General features: G+C 42.9%; 1 protein-coding gene and 1 long non-coding RNA gene across 2 annotated transcripts; both read right to left on the bottom strand.

The window, feature by feature from the left end:
• Window positions 1–466: 466 nt before the first annotated feature.
• LOC109868687 (uncharacterized) lies at window positions 467–8,724 on the bottom strand. The gene is made up of 10 exons (XM_031802224.1): window positions 8,584–8,724; window positions 8,389–8,443; window positions 4,924–5,044; window positions 4,447–4,636; window positions 4,228–4,339; window positions 3,842–4,011; window positions 3,649–3,778; window positions 3,363–3,490; window positions 2,898–3,066; window positions 467–1,674 (listed from the first exon to the last, which is right to left on the bottom strand). Exons 1-7 carry the CDS (start codon window positions 8,722–8,724, stop codon window positions 3,686–3,688), a joined length of 882 nt encoding a protein of 293 aa, XP_031658084.1. The 3' UTR covers window positions 467–1,674; window positions 2,898–3,066; window positions 3,363–3,490; window positions 3,649–3,685.
• Window positions 8,725–9,251: 527 nt separating this feature from the next.
• Window positions 9,252–10,450, bottom strand: LOC116356518 (uncharacterized). The gene is made up of 4 exons (XR_004204932.1): window positions 10,371–10,450; window positions 10,221–10,294; window positions 9,995–10,121; window positions 9,252–9,362 (listed from the first exon to the last, which is right to left on the bottom strand). It is a non-coding gene; the product is annotated as an uncharacterized LOC116356518 (long non-coding RNA).
• Window positions 10,451–15,923: the final 5,473 nt, after the last annotated feature.

The following is a 15,923-nucleotide window of genomic DNA, read 5'->3' as shown; positions in this document are numbered from 1 at the left end:
TAAATAAGAATGTGTTCTTCACTGACAAGCCTATTTAAATATCAGTTCAATAAAAAAATAACATCTACAGGTAGATTCAGCAGCTCCCCAAGAAGATAATATAGCTCTCTCCTGTGTGATTGTGTTTGCCCAGTCAGATAGGCAACTAATGAGGTGTCCAATGTCAGAGACAGACAAGCCTTTTGAATGAATCAATTCAGAAACAAATGTGCTTCTGCCCCGACTGTGGCTATTAAGAGGGTTTTGATAACAATGATCTATTTCACTCCGTCTCTCATGAAGTAACCTTTCTAATACCGGTTAATTACTGTCTTCTTATTCCTTCAGACTACATTTTGCTGGAATTGCAAACACCCCTTTACAAAGTATTTCTTTTGTCTCCTTCAGAATACTGTAGTCAAGTTCATTAGGTTCACAGGCAGTATTTCCTAAAGCTGACAAGGCAAAAGTGACATGACACAAGAGGTGTTGATCAGAAACAAATGTATTGATCAGTGTGTTCCTGCTAGTTTCATCTTTAAAAATAGATGTCGGGTGCAGCGAAATGCTTAATGTTATTAGCCACTGGACACTGTTCAACGTCCATTCCACGTTGGTTGAAACGTAATTTCACTGAATTTGCATGGAAACAACAATGAGTCAACCAGTGTGTGCCCAGTGGGTACGAACAGTGCAGCTCAATGTGAAAGTACACTTTACAAATAATAAAACAAGAAAAAAATATATAAACAAATTCAAGAAATGCAGAACTCAATTAGCACTGTAATCCAAATGCAATCTACAGGTGTATACACACCAGACTGATAGCAGAATGATATGTACAGCAGTATACAGTATAGCCTATTACAGGTGTATACACCAGACTGATAGCAGAATGATATGTACAGCAGTAGATACAGTATAGCCTATTACAGGTGTATACACCAGACTGATAGCAGAATGATATGTACAGCAGTAGATACAGTATAGCCTATTACAGGTGTATACACCAGACTGATAGCAGAATGATATGTACAGCAGTAGATACAGTATAGCCTATTACAGGTGTATACACCAGACTGATAGCAGAATGATATGTACAGCAGTAGATACAGTATAGCCTATTACAGGTGTATACACCAGACTGATAGCAGAATGATATGTACAGCAGTAGATACAGTATAGCCTATTACAGGTGTATACACCAGACTGATAGCAGAATGATATGTACAGCAGTAGATACAGTATAGCCTATTACAGGTGTATACACCAGACTGATAGCAGAATGATATGTACAGCAGTAGATACAGTATAGCCTATTACAGGTGTATACACCAGACATACTAAGAATGATATGTACAGCAGTAGATACAGTATAGCCTATTACAGGTGTATACACCAGACATACTAAGAATGATATGTACAGCAGTAGATACAGTATAGCCTATTACAGGTGTATACACCAGACTGATAGCAGAATGATATGTACAGCAGTAGATACAGTATAGCCTATTACAGGTGTATACACCAGACATACTAAGAATGATATGTACAGCAGTAGATACAGTATAGCCTATTAGAATGAGCTATGCCTAGTATCTAAATAAACTAAGTCCTCTTTCCAATGTTAAATACATAGATCAAGGTCAACATCTTCTTGATGACTGCTTGATGTAAACGAGGAGGCCTCACCACCTGAAACAGACTTTTACAAGTTCAATCAACTCAAATTTTATTGGTCACATACAGCACAGAAAAAAATGGGACATCCAGATCATCAAACATGATTTAGAGCTCGTTTATGGAAGTGTTTTCTGTATTCTACAGTTAAGATGAACAGACGCCACCCCTAAGAAAAAAAATGGAAAAATCTCATTGGACAAGACACGAGCATGCCTCTCACATGGACACGTGTGTAAAACACTTTTTGAAGGTGATACTGAATATGAGCTAATGCTAACGCCATACAATGCAGTCAGGTTATCACGTACGCGTCTGTCAGACTTCTGGTGATCTCAACTGGAGTACCCCCATTGTCTTGAATGCACTAAAGTCTTTAGTGGATTTGAACACAGCAGAGTGTAAACTATGGTACCTCAGGGTTGCCAGATCAGACCAGGAGTATTTGGCTTAGAGAAACTGTCTGCCCCCTCCATTTATTGTTGATAAATGCCCCATCTTAGTTCCTGCATCAGCCTCTCCACAATACCTTCCAAGGATTTAACCCCCCCAAAATGGAATGAGCCATATCTTGCAACTCTGTTTAGCTTTCATGTTACGGTTGTATTTGGGGAGGTGACAATTGGCTTTTTGATTAGTTAACTGTAAACTACTTGTCATGTGTACGCCGTGACAAGTACAACGATTTGTCACATGCTGAAGTGGCCAAACTAAGTTATGATCTCAGGCAATGGGTGCAGTGAACGGCGTGCCATATTTTTAAAACTAGATTTAAATGGCTCCTTGTACCGCATCACATTGTAAAACAAGTCAACCTGTTATTTAGACTAGATGATAACGTTAACATTTATATATTTTACAAGCAAAGGTGGAATAAAGTTGTGAAGACCTTTATTTCTCATCCGTAGAAGACATTGTTTAGCTGCTTTTCAGACAACGCGGTTTAGAGTAGTTTGTTGCAGCATACGTTCCATTCCAATGGTACGCTGCAGGGACCACTCAGTGATAACAAGCATGTGATTGTACGCGACAGAATCTCCCATAGGTGTTAAATTGGGTGGAGATCTGGTGACAGACCGCACACGGCTCACATCGTTTAAGCATTGTGACCACTCAGGACCTATGGATGGGGCATAGCCACAGTAGCCAAAGTAAATGGCCTGCCAAGCATGATAGGTTGCTAATTACTCAGGAACCACACCTGTGGAATAACACTGCGCCCAAAAACAACATGTTACCCATTAATGATTCCACCAGGGTCGGGAGTCGCAGTCCTCGTTGAGGGTGGCCCAGCAGTGGTCAAGCACCAGCGCTACCTTGGGTCAGAGGACGTGGTCAGCTCCAACTCAAAGTGCAGAGGCTGTCTCAGGTACCTCACCTCCTGGTGGAACGTGTTATACAAGGCGTCTGGAACACAGAACAAGACAACCGGGGGTCGTGTTCAGTGGGCACCATCTGAACTTGTCCATTAAGAAACGCTCGTTTATCATATCCTGTTGTGCCCCGATGAAAACAAGCTATTTATAGCCAACACTACCCCCCCAAATCAGCTCCTCACCGTTACTCCATAGCCACACCTGTAGATCTCAGAACGCAAGAGTAATATATCATAAGGCTTACATTTTTGGGAATGGTTTTGTAAAGGAGACCTTCCAAGATTCTTTTAGAGGTCAAATTGAAATTCTGAATTTGTGCACAGTTACCCTGAGCGAGTCTCATTCTGACCATTAGGCGACCCATCCCAGTCTCGTAAAAAAGCTAGTTGTCACGCGGCCTGGTCAGGAAGGCCAATGTGCGAGTTATGTTGGCCGTAGTAGCAGGAAACCTTTACCTAAAAAGAGGAATGTAGGCAACTTCAAGCAGTGGAGTGGACACACTGGTAGTAGAGGCACATTTTCCCTGTATACAAAGTATTGAGCAATTGGTGAAAAAAAAAAAAAAAAAACTATAAAAGCTAATAGCAACAATTGTGATGCGTAATACACTTACTAATATTCCTCCTCTGAAGACGTTGTGGCATTCAGCTTCACCTCAAGTTCATCTGGCAAGGAGATTTCGTTCTCATACAGCATGACTTTGTTGATAAACGACGTAGTAGAGGGGAATTGCTTATTACAGCCTGCAGAAGCAAACAGTCCGTAAATACACAGTACCCATCACCTCAGGGTAATAGTCATTTTACCTTCCTGGTGGTGCCACAGGGGTACACAGTGAAGTGGAAGTAGGCGAAGCGATCGTCGCTGTAGGTGGGACCACAGGAGGGGTCGCTCAGGGTCAGCTGACCGGGGTTCAGACCGGGAGCAGACTCCACCTTCATCGCCAGCGCAGTCATCGTTCCGTTAGAGAAACACTCTTGGAGGTGGGGGAGCAAAAGACAGATAGCCATCAGACCTGGGTATTTGTTACACTTAATTGAGCTTGCTGAGCACAGGAACCAATGGAATAGCACCAAAGGTGCAAACCATGCCCATCTGGCACTACTATTAGACTCACAGTATTTGCAAGGAACCCAGGTTTGGTAACCATGTCAAACGACTATTTATCAGAAGTAATTGTTTGAGAACCAACCAGTCAGCGTCTTGAGGAAGCTGCAAGCCAGGGAAAAGTATTTGATGGTCATGTTGTAAGGATTCAACAGAGCCACATCCAGTCTGCTCCTGACAGAGGACGAGTGAACCGACTGGGAACCAATGGGAGAGTTCATTAGTCCAATATTGTATGCATGTATACAGGGTAAGGAAAGCGAAGCTAGCTGGGGCAATTTAGGTTAATGGGAGAGCGTCGTACCGCAAACACTGCGTCCGTCGAAGGGCTGGTGATGGTGAAGTCTGCATCACCCTCTGTTAAATACGGTTGAGCAAGCTCATGGTTAAGCAGCCGCTTGCCAACCAAGACCACGAAAAAGGGCTCTTGGTTCCTGTAGTCCACAGTGATGTGGAAGTTCTCCTGATCACAGATGGCAGTGACTGAGCTGACACTATAAGGACAAACAGGGTTGTGTTCATTAATTAAGCACAAAAAACACGAAGGTACTACTTGAACCTTGTTTTGCAACAGTGGGCCTGAATAAACACGATCCTGGCAAATCAGGAACAGGACAACTGGGTCCAAATGCTCTAAATCTTAACATTTTCTTTGTAGAGAGACCACATAGGAAAAACCTACAGTATGGCTAGTTGGGCTTTCACTGCCAATTTCCTTTCAGGGAAATCATTAACGAGAGGAAACCATTCAACAGCAGTTTGGCGTAGCCCAGAGACATACCAATGTCCAGCAGTACAGCGTCCACAACGGCAGAGTGAGAGAAAGGAGCATACTCTGGAAAGATGACCAGGCCATAGATCAGCTGAAGAGTGAAGGGTGTGACACCTTGTTCCGCCCTTCTCTGTAGTGAAGTTAAAAGCATTGGTCAATTAATAGCATTATTGTTGTAACAGAACCTTATTCAACATCAACTAAGTACATATGGGGACTATTAAAACAAACTATATACACTTCTCAAAAAAATAAAGGGAACACTAAAATAACATCCTAGATCTGAATGAAATATTCTTATTAAATACTTTTCTTTACATAGTTGAATGTGCTGACAACAAAAATCACAAAAAAATTATCAATGGAAATCAAATTTATCAACCCATGGAGGTCTGGATTTGGAGTCACTCAATTTAAGTGGAAAACCACAGTACAGGCTGATACAACTTTGATGTAATGTCCTTAAAACAAGTCAAAATGAGGCTCAGTAGTGTGTGTGGCCTGTATGACATCACTACAACGCCTGGGCATGCTCCTGAGGTGGTGGATGGTCTCCTGAGGGAGACTCCTGGACAGTGTTGTGCAACGTGGCGTTGGTGGATGGGAGCGAGACATGATGTCCCAGATGTGCTCAATTGGATTCAGGTCTGGGGAACGGGCGGGCCAGTCCATAGCATCAATGCCTTCCTCTTGCAGGAACTGCTGACACTCCAGCCACATGAGGTCTAGCATTGTCTTGCATTAGGAGGAACCCAGGGCCAACCGCACCAGGATATGGTCTCACAAGGGATCTGAGGATCTCATCTCGGTACCTAATGGCAGTCAGGCTACCTCTGGCGAGCACATGGAGGCCCCCCCCAAAGAAATGCCACCCCACACCATGACTGACCCACTGTCAAACCGGTCATGCTGGAGGATGTTGCAGGCAGCAGAACGTTCTCCACGGCGTCTCCAGACTGTCACATGTGCTCAGTGTTAACCTGCTTTCATCTGTGAAGAGCACAGGGCGCCAGTGGCGAATTTGCCAATCTTGGTGTTCTCTGGCAAATGCCACAAACGTCCTGCACGGTGTTGGGCTGTAAGCACAACCCCCACCTGTGGACATCAGGCCCTAATACCACCTTCATGGAGTCTGTTTCTAACCGTTTGAGCAGACACATGCACATTTCTGGCCTGCTGGAGGTCATTTTGCAGGGCTCTGGCAGTGCTCTTCCTGCTCCTCCTTGCACAAAGGCGGAGGTAGCGGTCCTGCTGCTGGGTTGTTGCCCTCCTACGGCCTCCTCCTCGTCTCCTGATGTACTGGCCTGTCTCCTGGTAGCGCCTCCATGCTCTGGACACTACGCTGACAGACACAGCAAACCTTCTTGCATTGATGTGCCATCCTGGAAGAGCTGTACTACCTGAGCCACTTGTGTGGGTTGTAGACTCAGTCTCATGCTACCACTAGAGTGAAAGCACCGCCAGCATTCAAAAGTGACCAAAACATCAGCTAGGAAGCATAGGAACTGAGAAGTGGTCTGTAGTCACCACCTGCAGAACCACTCCTTTATTGGGGGTGTCTTGCTAATTGCCTATAAATTCCACCTGTTGTCTATTCCATTTGCACAACAGCATGTGGAATTTATTGTCAATCAGTGTTGCTTCCTAAGTGGACAGTTTGATTTCACAGAAGTGTGAATGACTTAGAGTTACATTGTATTGTTTAAGTGTTCCCTTTATTTTTGAGCAGTGTACTTAAAGTAATGTTGCCCTCATTCCTCTAAATCAAGCACTATTGGCAAGTGAATGCATACAACTGCCAAAATAAATGGCAACACTTGAGTAAATGAGGGAAACAAAGTACATTTGTGCCATTTATATTTTGTTGGTGGCACAATTATTAGGGCATGTACAAATCACTGCGTGTGGCTTTGCATTTAACAGAAACACACCTCCTTAAAGTGCACCGGGTCTGAGAAGGGCACCTCCATCCTGAAGGTCTTCAAGGTGTTGTCCGGGGATCTCTGCTCCTGAACATTGAAGCCTCTGGCATTGCACTCTGCAACAGTTAGCACCGTGTGTCTGTTCATTGGCAAACAAAGGAAAACATTTTGAAATGCGGTACAATGGAAGTTGAAAGTGGACATCTGTTATTGGATAAGTCAGGGTATTGCCTCCCCGTTTCAGTACATTTTCTTCTGTTTTGTGCCTAATGAACAACCCAGGCATCCCAAATTACTTTAGGCACTATTTAACTAAACCAGACTCAGTTGCGAAATTGTGGAGGCCTGGCCATCGGAGGCATTGTGATAGGGATGAAGACTTTGTAGCTGGTGTCCTCGTGTGAGACCTACTCGATCCACAGAAACTCAAGCATGGGCTCAATGGTGTTAGTGACAAAGTACAGAGTCATATTCAGGATGACCAGTAAGGGAGACGAGTGATGCAGTCAGGCTGTAATACACAATTGGAGTGTAAAAAAACAGGTCAATGATCCTTATAAGCCAGAAAGTTAAATACAATTATTCTACCGCTTGTCTTTTAGCCGCTCGTAATATAAGACAAAATATCCAAAGGAAAGTATTGGTTACCAGACTTCACACCGGCGGTGTGCATTTTCAGAGCAACTGACACGCAAAGTAAACACTTGCACAATATGTAAACAGCAGCCGAGTGTTGCTTGCATTCAGTTGACAGTGGCAAAGCTACCGGCTACCTAAAAAGTCAGGTAAACAATACTTTAGTTTGGATGTTTGGTCTCAAATTTCAAGCAGCTAAAGGACAAACTGCAAAGACAAGCGGTAGAGTACGTTTAAGTGTCATTTTATGCAACATTCACACAATTTTGCAATCCATTGTATATTAGCCTGATTAAGTGATTAACTATTGCTCAATAAGAAACATTTTACACAAGACAACATTTCTAGGAGTTTACCCATGAGAGATGGAAAAGGGTTACTGCAAAGCACTGACAACTGCTGCAGTAAAAAAAAAGGCTCTACAAATTAGATTGACAAATTAAACAGGAACATTTCTCATCCAATGCTGACCTTGAAGTAGCCGCCAACCGCCCCCACCGGAATTTCAACAATAATATGAGCCTCTGTGACTAAAACCCGAGTAGTTTATGGCAGGCATTTCCTCAGTGTCCAGCCTCTTAGCGTCAATTCCCATGTACACCTCCAACATGGTGAAGGCATCAGAGGAGAAAAGTGGGTCTGTGCTTGGGCATGTACCAGGTGATCACTTCTGGAGTAAAGGCCACTGCCTCTGCAGTGAAACGAGAAGCCAAGTGCACATCATAACAGAACATTTTGCAACTGAAAACAAGAGCCATTATTTGGAAAAAGTTCACCAAAACATTTTCCCAACTGAACACTACATAACAAATGAAAGTCTTGTCTAGAGCCAATTAAGAACTGGGTTTAAAGGATCTTAAATTGTTTCACACTCAACCTGGTGTTGGACAAACAGCCGTGGCGTCTATTCGAGTACCCAGCCACTTCTGCTCAAAGAAGGTTGAGAGCACACGCATCGGAACCCCAGCTACCTGTTCAGGGGGCAACCACACCAGGGCCGTGTTCAGTAGGGAAAACCGTATTAACAATATCAGGTAGGGCCACCCTTTCCAAATGTTTGCTCTACTGAACATGACACAGTTCATGGAGGAAGTGGAGAAAGTCAGCTTACATTCTGGAGGTATGTCTCCTCTGCATTATGAGGGCTTCTTAACACCAGCCATGTGAGAGTGTTGGCTATTGCATAGCCCTTTCTTTGGACCTCATCCACATTCATGACATTCTTGCTAGGACTAAAGACGACTGCTGTCATTTTGTATCCTGAAGCAACAGCCTGTCTCAGGAAATGGAAATATGAAAAGCACATTTTGTTTAGCGCCATCTGTCATGTTGTAGTGAAATTACAGAAACTGAAATATGGCTACCTCAGCTCCTCTCCGGAAGTTGGCGCTCCTTGCTTTCGGGCCCCCAGTGGGCTGGTTCGGGGACGGTTTGGATGTCTGGAAGAGTCCTTCTGAGACACCTAGAGAATAAAATGCATAGGGAATAATGGCCTTTCTCCCTCCCATACAATAGGAAATCAAGGGCCAGTTCTCAATCTGTCCATTCGCCTCCTTAAATGCATTGAGAATAGGCAAAGATTCCCCACCTCTAAAAGTTGTCCTATGTGCATTTTGAAGAGGCGAGTGGAATTGAGAGAGAGAGAGTCAAGACCTCTATGTTGTGTCGCAGCAGAAATGAAACACTGGACAGTTGTAGCTCTAGACAGATCATTTATACAGGCAGTACGACAAGCACGACTGTAAACATGTCCATTGGGGCATGCTCTGCTCACTTGCCTCCATGTAGTTGCGGTCGCACAGAATCTCTCAGGAGGTCCAGGGGGTGTAGCTACAGGTTTTTCCCACTCTATACACAGGGTCTTCAGTCATGTGGTTTCCTGGCATCATCCTAAAATGAAGGGGGAAGGGAAAAAAAAGCCTTTCATTATATAGCAAAAAATAAATAAAAAATTCTGGTGACATTCATGCAAGTTAAAAACTGTGGCAAAATTGGCTATATGAATGCAGCTGCCACTGTATTGAAGCCACACTACAGGAGTAGAGCTCAATAGTTCACATCACTGCAGTCTGTATCAGAAAGTTGGCTGGCCCTCTGAAAGCCCTCCATAAACTTCTGCTGTACCTTACGTCATCGTTAACTTAGAGGTAAGAGATACCAGACCCAGGGGTGGCTAACAATGGAGATCCTTTTGATATCCACAGAGTTCAGTGAAACTGCTTCAATGTTTCTGGCACCGTACTTCTAATAACCTCCATGCGCTAAAATAGTATGAATTACCATCTCTACGGCAACGCAGGCTTATTGAGGACCTTTTTACTGAAGAATGTGTTTGTTTTCAATGATTTCATTTTTCCATCTAGTGATGCAAATATTGACTTGTATCTTTGTGTATACAGGGCTCATCTGTGTCAAAGGTTAAATAAAATGACGTTGCTACATTATGGGTTGCAAATGCAGGGACACTGAAAGGCAAACTGTCCATTTGAAGTACAAGCAAACACTACAGTTCTTAGGGTTACCATGTTTTTGGAAAAGCAGTGTTGAAGAGATGCAAAAAAAACATGGCATTCCCCATGGGGTCAAATTTAAAGCTGAATCCACACTGAGTAGCAAGGCCAGGCGTCAGGTTTATGATGTGTGTGTCATCTGGAAGGGATGGAGATGGTGTGAACACAATAGTTGACAAGCAATATCAAGCCATGGATTATGAAAGGAGAGAAAGAGAATCATAAGAGGCAAACTCACTGAAGACAGCATCAACCTCTTCAAAAAGAGGAGCGACACTCAAACGAATAACGTTACCAAGGCATTCAGGTAATCTGGAATGGGAAAGGTTAGTTAAGAAAATATTGTCAAACACTTAGTGCTTGAATTTACAGGGTGCAAAATGCATACTTATAGAAGGTGTCTGTTGTGCTTGTATGCCCACAGCTGCCATCAATAGGCAAAACAGCCTGTAAGGCATTTGACAAATTATGATTAAAAGGAGGAAGAACACAACTCAAATGTTTGCGTCACATAAGACTCTCCTAGGCCTGCTACTACTTACCCTGAGCTAAGGAAAATAATCATTGTAGAACAGATTTGTTCTGATAAAATACCCAGCTACAGAACCTGATATTTGACCCAAAGTGTGCAGCCTACAGCCCAGGGGTATGCAACTTTTACCCTATGACAAAGGCTTCCCACACTCAGTCACCTGAACCCCAAAGGGCTGCACATTTTCTTTTTATTCCCCTAGCCCTACAAAGCTGATTCAAATAATCATCCAGCTTTGTTAATCTGAATCAGCTGTGTAGTGTTAGGACAAAAACCTAAATGTAAGGCTACTGTTCAATTTTAGAAGGGTGCTCCGCCCTCACCGCTTTTATCCATTCATGTCAGGGGCCATGGACCGGTGCACCTCGGCTCAGGTTAATAGAACTCCCTCATTAGCAGCACAACAGCCTTTCACAGGTGAAAAGCATAATTACCCAACCGTCTACAATTGTAGCCCAGACAGAGAGAATGATATTGGCCTCTAATGGCCAAAATGCTGCATTTGCATGCACTTTCAAAATTGGAATGTAGTCCTCTGGGTGGGACTACGAACTTCATTGGCTGAGCCCTACTGGTGACCCTGTTGTAGTCATGTCCCCAATCGGGTCATCAGAAGGGCTCAGACAATTGTGAAGAAGAAATGTTACTACTTTAATATGAAGATAGCCTCAATGGCGCTGCCCATGCTGTCACAGACACTATATTGGCACAGATACATAGATTAGTCTTTTTATCTTCTTATGGCTGGGGGCAGTATTGAGTAGCTTGGCTGAATAAGTTGTCCAGAGGTGCCCAGAGTAAACTGCCTGTTACTCAGTCCCAGAAGCTAAGATATGCATAGTATTAGTATATTTGGATAGAAAACACTCGAAGTTTAAAGAAACATTTGAATGATGTCTGTGAGTATAACAGAACACATATGGCAGGCAAAAACCTGAGAAAAAAATCCAACCAAGAAGTGGGAAATCTGAGGTTGGTCATTTTTCAACTCATTCCCTATTGAAGATACAGTGGGATATTTGTCATGTTGCACTTCCTAAGGCTCCACTAGATGTCAACAGTCTTTAGAACCTTGTTTGATGCTTCTACTGTGACGTGGGGGCAGCATTTTCACTTTTGGATAAATAGCGTGCCCAATTTCAACTTCCTGCTACTCATACCAGGAATATAAGATATGCATATTATTAATAGATTTGGATAGAAAACACTGAGGTTTCTAAAACTGTTTGAATCATGTCTGTGAGTATAACAGAACTTATGTAGCAGGCAAAACCCAGAGGACTAACTGTTCAGAATATTTTTCTTTGGGCCTCTTGTCTGTTCACTGTGTTCTCATTGGCAAATGATATTTCTTAGGAACCTGTTTTCAGTTCCTACCACTTCCACTGGATGTCACCAGTCTTCGGAATTTGGTTGAGGTTATTCATTTGTGCAATGAAGAAGTAGGCCATCTAGGAACTGGGTAACACTGTTGAGAGTGCGCAAGACATGAAAAGTAACGTTGGTTTGTTGTCTTCCTGTATTGAACACAGATAGACCCGTTAACAATTTGATCGATTATTAACGTTTAAAAATACCTAAAAGTTGTATTACAAAAGTAGTTTGAAATATTGAAATATTTTGTAGTGGCGTTGCGTTTCTTGGAAGCAGTTTTTTTCTGGACCAAACGCGTCAAATAAATGGACATTTGGATATATATGGACAGAATTAATCTAACAAAAGGACCAATTGTGATGTGTATGGGACATATTGGAGTGCCAACAAAATAAACTTGTTGCAGGTGAAAGCCTGAGAAATCTAATCCGGAAGTGCCTCATGTTTTGAAAGCGCTGCGTTCCAATGCGTCCCTATTGAGCAGTGAATGGGCTATCAACCAGATTACTCTTTCTCCGTATTCCCGAAGGTGTCTACAGCATTGTGACCTAGTTTTATGCATTCATATTGAAGAATACCCGTAAGCGGCTACATTGCGCAAGCGGTCACCTGATGGCTTCCAGAGTGACTCTCGTGTAAAATACAGAGGTAGCACTTTATTCCAATCGGTCCTACTGATAAACTAATTGTCCCGGTGGAGATATTATCGAATAGATATTTGAAAAACACAACGTTTTCCATGTTTCTGTCAATATTATGGAGCTAATTTGGATTATTTTTCGGTGTTTTCATGACTGCAATTTCCGGGCGATTTCTCAGCCAAACGGAGCTATTTCACCTACAAAAATAATATTTTTTGAAAAAAGGAACATTTGCTATCTAACTGGGAGTCTCGTGAGTGAAAACATCTGAAGCTCATCAAAGGTAAACGATTTAATTTGATTGCTTTTCTGATTTCTGTGACCAAGTTACATGCTGCTAGCTGGGCAAAATGCTATGCTACGCTATCGATAAACTTACACAAATGCTTGTCTAGCTTTGGCTGTAAAGCATATTTTGAAAATCTGAGATGACAGGGTGATTAACAAAAGGCTAAGCTATGTCTCAATATATTTCATTTGTGATTTTCATGAATAGGAATAGCTCCATAATATCGACAGAAACATGGCAAACGTTGTTTATAATCAATCCTCAAGGTGTTTTTCAAATATCTATTCGATAATATATCCACCGGGACAATTGGTTTTTCAGTAGGAGCGAGAGGAAAAATGGCTACCTCTGTATTTTACACAAGAATCACTCTGAGAGCCATCAGGTGACCACTTGCGCAATGTAGCCGCTTACGGGTATTCTTCAACATAAAGGCATGAATCTACGTCACAATGCTGTATACACCTTGGGGAATACGTAGAAAAAGTAATCTGGTTGATAGCCCATTCACTGCTCAATAGGGACGCATCGGAACGTAGAGCATTCAGAACATGAGTCACTACCGGATTGGATTTTTCTCAGGCTTTCACCCGCAATATCAGTTCTGTTATACTCACAGACAATATTTTTACAGTTTTGGAAACTTTAGAGTGTTTTCTATCCTAAGCTGTCAATTATATGCATATTCTAGCATCTTGTCCTGACAAAATATCCCGTTTACTTTGGGAACGTTATTTTTCCAAAAATGAAAATACTGCCCCCTAGTCACAACAGGTTTTTAACCCAGCTAATATGGACATGTTTGTATTTTCCCGAAATAAGGCATTGTTCTTGTTACTTTGAAAAGCTAGGACATTGTTAATTCAACTTTAATAATCTAAGATTGCAACTGTGAGTCTGGTTTAGTAAAATAGACCTTTAGGATGGAGGTGCCCTTCTCAGACCTTGTTCTTGTTGCTTTGAAAAGTTGTTATTCAACTTTAAAAATGTAAAACTGCAAGGCCTGAGAATTATTTTGTCTGATTCTGCATCGCAAGATTGAAGGAAAGAGTATCTTTGTACATGGTAAATATCACTAGCTTTCCTCATTTGGACAGGTTCCCAACTTGATGTCTATTGTTGCTAAGCAAAGTCTGTTTGATGTCATATAGGAGTATATTGAGTAGAAGGTGTTGCATAGTGGATAATGCTTCTGACTTCGAACAAGAAAATTGAGGTTTTGAGTCATTTTCTTGGTCATTTAATTTCATTAACCCAGCTAATATGGACATGTTTGCATTTTCCCGAAATAAGGCATTATTCTTGTTACTTTGAAAAGCTAGGACATTGTTAATTCAACTTTAATAATCTAAGATTGCAACTGTGAGTCTGGTTTAGTAAAATAGACCTTTAGGATGGAGGTGCCCTTCTCAGACCCGGTGGTCTTTAAGGAGGTGTGTTTCTGTTAAATGCAAAGCCACACACAGTGATTTGTACATGCCCTAATAAGTGGGCCACCAACAAAATATAAATAATGGCATAAATGTACTTTGTATCCCTCATTTACTCAAGTGTTTCCATTATTTTGGCAGTTGTATGCATTCACTTGCCAATAGTGCTTGATTTAGAGGAATGAGGGCAACATTACTTTAAGTACACTGCTCAAAAAAATAAAGGGAACACTTATACAATACAATGTAACTCTTCACACTTCTGTGAAATCAAACTGTCCAATTAGGAAGCAACACTGATTGACAATAAATTCCACATGCTGTTGTGCAAATGGAATAGACAACAGGTGGAATTTATAGGCAATTAGCAAGACACCCCCAATAAAGGAGTGGTTCTGCAGATGGTGACTACAGACCACTTCTCAGGTCCTATGCTTCCTGGCTAGCTGATGTTTTGGTCACTTTTGAATGCTGGTGGTGCTTTCACTCGTGGTAGCATGAGACGGAGTCCACAACCCACACAAGTGGCTCAGGTAGTGCAGCTCATCCAGGATGGCACATCAATGCAAGCTGTGGCAAGAAGGTTTGCTGTGTCTGTCAGCGCAGTGTCCAGAGCATGGAGGCGCTACCAGGAGACAGGCCAGTACATCAGGAGATGTGGAGGAGGTCGTAGGAGGGCAACAACCCAGCAGCAGGACCGCTACCTCCGCTTTTGTGCAAGGAGGAGCAGGAGGAGCTCTGCCAGAGCCCTGCAAAATTACCTCCAGCAGGCCACAAATGTGCATGTGTCTGCTCAAACGATCAGAAACAGACTCATGAGGTGGTATGAGGGCCTGACGTCCACAGGTGGGGGTTGTGCTTATAGCCCAACACCATGCATGACGTTTGGCATTTGCCAGAGAACACCAAGATTGGCAAATTCGCCACTGGCGCCCTGTGCTCTTCACAGATGAAAGCAGGTTAACACTGAGCACATGTGACAGACATGACAGTCTGGAGACGCCGTGGAGAACGTTCTGCTGCCTGCAACATCCTCCAGCATGACCGGTTTGGCGGTGGGTCAGTCATGGTGTGGGGTGGCATTTCTTTGGGGGTCCGCACAGCCCTCCATGTGCTCGCCAGAGGTAGCCTGACTGCCATTAGGTACCGAGATGAGATCCTCAGACCCCTTGTGAGACCATATCCTGGTGCGGTTGGCCCTGGGTTCCTCCTAATGCAAGACAATGCTAGACCTCATGTGGCTGGAGTGTCAGCAGTTCCTGCAAGAGGAAGGCATCGATGCTATGGACTGGCCCGCCCGTTCCCCAGACCTGAACCCAATTGAGCACATCTGGGACATCATGTCTCGCTCCATCCACCAACGCCACGTTGCACAACAGACTGTCCAGGAGTTGGCGGATGCTTTAGTCCAGGTCTGGGAGGAGATCCCTCAGGAGACCATCCGCCACCTCATCAGGAGCATGCCCAGGCGTTGTAGTGAGGTCATACAGGCACATGGAGGCCATACACACTACTGAGCCTCATTTTGACTTGTTTTAAGGACATAATTTTGAGTGACTCCAAATCCAGACCTCCATGGGTTGATAAATTTGATTTCCATTGATAATTTTTGTGTGATTTTGTTGTCAGCACATTCAACTATGTAAAGAAAAGTATTTAATAAGAATATTTCATT

Source organism: Oncorhynchus kisutch, linkage group LG23 (genome assembly GCF_002021735.2).
Source record: "Oncorhynchus kisutch isolate 150728-3 linkage group LG23, Okis_V2, whole genome shotgun sequence".
Classification (NCBI taxonomy): Eukaryota; Metazoa; Chordata; class Actinopteri; order Salmoniformes; family Salmonidae; genus Oncorhynchus; species Oncorhynchus kisutch.
The sequence above is the reverse complement of the archived record's forward strand: the minus strand, read 5'-3'. Positions and strand labels throughout refer to the sequence as shown.

Bases quoted from the DNA above. Each gene is read 5' to 3' on its own strand.
- LOC109868687 (XM_031802224.1), bottom strand. From the start codon at position 8,724: ATGACAGCAGTCGTCTTTAGTCCTAGCAAGAATGTCATGAATGTGGAT. The intron at 5,045-8,388 runs GTACTCGAATAG...ACTTCACTACAG, and splicing joins CTTTGAGCAGAAGTGGCTGG to AGAAGGGCGGAACAAGGTGT. The intron at 4,637-4,923 runs GTATGTCTCTGG...TTGTCCTTATAG, and splicing joins CGCTGTACTGCTGGACATTG to TGTCAGCTCAGTCACTGCCA.